General features: G+C 33.5%; 1 protein-coding gene across 1 annotated transcript; it reads left to right on the forward strand.

Moving 5' to 3' along the window:
• The first annotated feature begins 60 nt into the window (after nt 1-60).
• Nucleotides 61-1009, forward strand: LOC106759112 (protein LURP-one-related 15-like). Its single transcript, XM_014642119.2, has 3 exons — nt 61-286; nt 465-695; nt 792-1009. The coding sequence occupies exons 1-3, from the start codon at nt 86-88 to the stop codon at nt 954-956; spliced, it is 597 nt and encodes a 198-aa protein (XP_014497605.1). The 5' UTR covers nt 61-85; the 3' UTR covers nt 957-1009.
• The last annotated feature ends 3049 nt before the right edge of the window (nt 1010-4058 follow it).

Genomic DNA, 4058 nt, shown 5'->3' on the forward strand with positions numbered 1-4058 from the left:
TCAATTGTGTGGTGGTCTATATATTAAGATATACAACACATACTTGAAGAAAACAATTTAGTTCCATAAAACACCATAGTCTCCAATGGCAAACAAAGTCTCAGTTATCAATCCTTTATATTGTGTTCCTCACCCTGTCAGTATACAAATTAATACTGAGAAAGGAGTCGCTTACAATGAGAAGGATGATCGTCTCTTCTATATTAATGATATCTATTTCTCACTTCACGACCGTCGTGTCTTATATGATCATTCAAAAAACCCCATCGTCACTTTCTACAATAAGGTTTGGTTCCTCATTCTCAACTCAATTATTTGTGTATTTTGCTATAGCACTACCCGTTTATAATTCTTTTTGCTAAAATTAAGGTTTATTCTTAATTTCTGTCTTCCTTTTTATCGTTTCATTGATTGATGAATATTCTGACTTATTTAAATATTCATAACTTATTATATCTAATTAGTCTTCGGAAGAATGCAAAGTTTTCAAGGGTGAAAGCAGTGATTCATCTAAATTTCTATTTCGGGTGAAGAAAATGAAGAAATCGTCAACGATTCCGTCTGGGATTACTAAATTAAACGTTTTCCTTGCAAACAACCAAGACGAAGAGAAAAGTGACTTCAGAGTGATAATTTATGGAAGTAAACGGTCGTGCAGTGTTTATGCAGGGGAATCTCCTACCATTGTAGCTCAAGTATATGACTATACTTATGTTGATGCATGTTTTTTATAATTAGTAAAATTTGAATATATTAGTCAAATAATATATGCATGTTTCTCTGTAATATAGGTGGAGAATAATGGTGGCTTCAAAGTCTCGGTCAATCCCAGCGTGGACTACGCATTCATAGTGGCTCTACTTATGATTGTTAAGGATACGGAATGTTCTGATACTGAAGAAATAGATGCTCTTAGTGCCATACAAATGACTTCGAGCATTTTATCGCTTGTATAAGAGAATCTAAGAAAAAGTGAGGAAATAATATTTCAAGTGAGTCCACGTATAGATGTCCCTTGTGTTATATATTGTATGAAAAAAGATATTTCTCACACAAATCTTTTAGAATATTTTGACACAATATATTGTCCTTTTTTCACTTGTTTATTATTTGTTTATTATTGTACTAGTGTATTTTAGATCCAATAAAAAAATGTGGTATGTGTTGTGTTAAACTGTTATCAAATTCATTATATATGTTTGCATTTGATTTGTAATGTATTGAAGGTAACTATCATTATCTCAGTTCAATCATCTCTAATGTCAACTCGACCGTTGGTTTCAATCCAAGAGATGACATAATAGCTACATTCATTTGAATTTAACTACTTGTTACACTAAAATGACAAACTAAATAGTCACATGTGTAGATCATATAATAACATAGAAAACGAATAAGAACTATAAATGAATTACAACATTTGAATACAGGATTTGAACTAGCTGACCTCTGTGTCTACCCATAACTCTATTTACATTGAAAAAATAGGGTAATATTAATATAAATATATTCATCATAAACATTTAAGGTCAACATGGATTTGAAACATAAAAAGAGAAACAATTATCCTTGTAGCATGTTTTTTAAGTCATTTTTCATCAACCTGTGCAGCGAACAAACCCATAGAATTTTGCATTGTTTTGGAATGATGATCATCAGTTTCCAATGAGACCTATAAAAAATCACAAATAGTTATTAGACGAATTAAGTAAACTTTAATCAAATTTTACATTTTGTAACTACAAAAATTCATGATATTACCAATGGAATTTTACCAATGGAAATAAATTTGTCGGTTAATCTGTATTACTGACGGATTTTATCATCTGATTTATAAATTTTATTTACCAACGAATTTTATCGACGAAAACATTACCCACGGGTATTTTTGTCGATAATGTACACAATTTTTACTGACAGAATAATTTGTCGATAAATTTGTATTACTGACGAATTATGCCAACAGATTTAAAAATTATATCTACCGATAAATTTCAGCAACTTCACCAACAAATTTCTTCCTCCCCCAATGCACCACCGTGAGCACCGTCGGCAATGACCCATTCCAACATGTCGTCATCATTTCGCTAATCGTAGGTAACTCAAGCATAACTTGATTTAAACCGGCCTCTCCCCCTCATTGCAGACCACCCTGAAGCGAGACATAGAGGAAGAAGGAGTGACACCTTCCCTTCTTGCATCAACAACCACAAAAGAGAAGAAGAAAGGGAGAAGATTTTTGCAATCTGAAAAGAGGAAGAATGAACTTGCACGTTTTTTGTTTGAGAAAAAAAAAGCTCTAGACCTTGGATTAAAATAAAAGGAAGAAGAAGAAGAAGAGTAGGGGAATAAGACGAACCAGATCACGGTAATTACCGACGGAACAAAAAAGTTCGTCGGTAAGTTTTACCGACGAAAATACATGAAATGCGAGTGGTCAAGGATGACCACATTCAAATATGCATTCGAAGAACAACACAAATAATATGAACCAAAGTTTTATCAAACTTATCCATAAACTCCAACATACATGTTATAGTAAATTATGAAAAATAATTTTTCCAAACTGTCCAATCGGACAACTCGAAATTTAATACAAATGATTAAAAGAATAGTCGTTTGTGTTAAATCTCAAACGAAAAATAAGTTTCACTAAATTGTTTCAGACTACAAATATATTCAAAATTTAATGAACAATATATTGTAAAAATTCTATAAAAAAGGTTTACATGACATGACAATCATAAGAACAGACTAAAAATCACATGTCAAATAATCATATCTCGAATAACCAATAACATTTCAAAACTAAAATTCATATATCCAATAACTAATAACCAAACCCAAAGCCCAATCACATTTACGAACTGATAACCAATAACCAACCAAAAAACTAACCTTCTTCAAGGGGTTGAAAATGGAGTAGAGGGAAATGAAGAAGTGGGAAAGCATTTTGTAGGTTGAACTTGAGGACAAAAACGCGCACAATAACGTCCAAAAATTTTTGCCCAAGAGCTGCATCAAAAGCCCAGGAAAACACATTTTAATCGGTTCAAATGGAAGATAATTCATCAAAATGTATTATAATAAGAGTAAAAATGATTTTAAACAGTGCAAATGGGTGAAAACCATACTTGTATATCAATGAAGGAGGAGAGAAACACGAAGGAAGAAGATGAACAGTGCTCGCGTGACTGCTACTCGCGCTCGCAGATGGGTGAAAAAGAAGGGCATAAGATGTCGATTCCCCTCTTAGCTGACGTGATATTGCTTTAAGACGTCGACCCCCCTCATAGTCATCGTCTAAGGTAACATTATCTATTGTAACGGCAAAAGGTGCAGTGGATACTTAAGCATGAACATCAAATTAAAAGAAACTTCCACAGCAAAGCATCTCATAAATTGTCAGAAATGTTTAGAGAGGAAAGGATCGCAGGAGAACGTCCTTATTGGGTGGTGTCGCAACCGGAAAATCGCGACGAGACGACAATCCAAAGAAAACTATTTGAAAAAATGTTTTGGAGTCGCCACCATAGTTTATTCTGGAAAACTATGGAAAAAACCATAAAGAGAAGACACGGTCCACGAAAACCAAAGATAGGGTTCAGGAGTCGGTTACACGTAGGGAAGGTGTTAGCACCCTACAACGCCTGCCCGAAGGCAGTACCTTTAATTAAATGCGCGAATAAAGATGTGGTTTGCAAAATGTTTAACTATCCCAAGAACAACAATATAAAGAAACAAAAATATTTTTTTATTTTTTTGGGCCCGACAAGGATTGACCTTGCTCCTACGTATTCTCATTCAAAATGAGAAATCAGGGTTACGTAGTTCTTTCAGAAAGATTGTTGTTTGAAGATGTTTTTTAGTTTTTTTGAAGATTTTATATTTTTTGGTATTTTTATATAAAAGAGAAAAGGTTTTTAGCACAAGGCCTACGCGAGCGGTCGCACGTGTGCTTAAACCTTTTCAAAATATTTTTAATATTTTATTTAGAAAGGAAAGGGTTTTCTAACACAAGGACGATGCGTGCGATCACACATGCGCTAGAACCCTTA

This window comes from Vigna radiata, chromosome 4 (genome assembly GCF_000741045.1).
Source record: "Vigna radiata var. radiata cultivar VC1973A chromosome 4, Vradiata_ver6, whole genome shotgun sequence".
Classification (NCBI taxonomy): domain Eukaryota; kingdom Viridiplantae; phylum Streptophyta; class Magnoliopsida; order Fabales; family Fabaceae; genus Vigna; species Vigna radiata.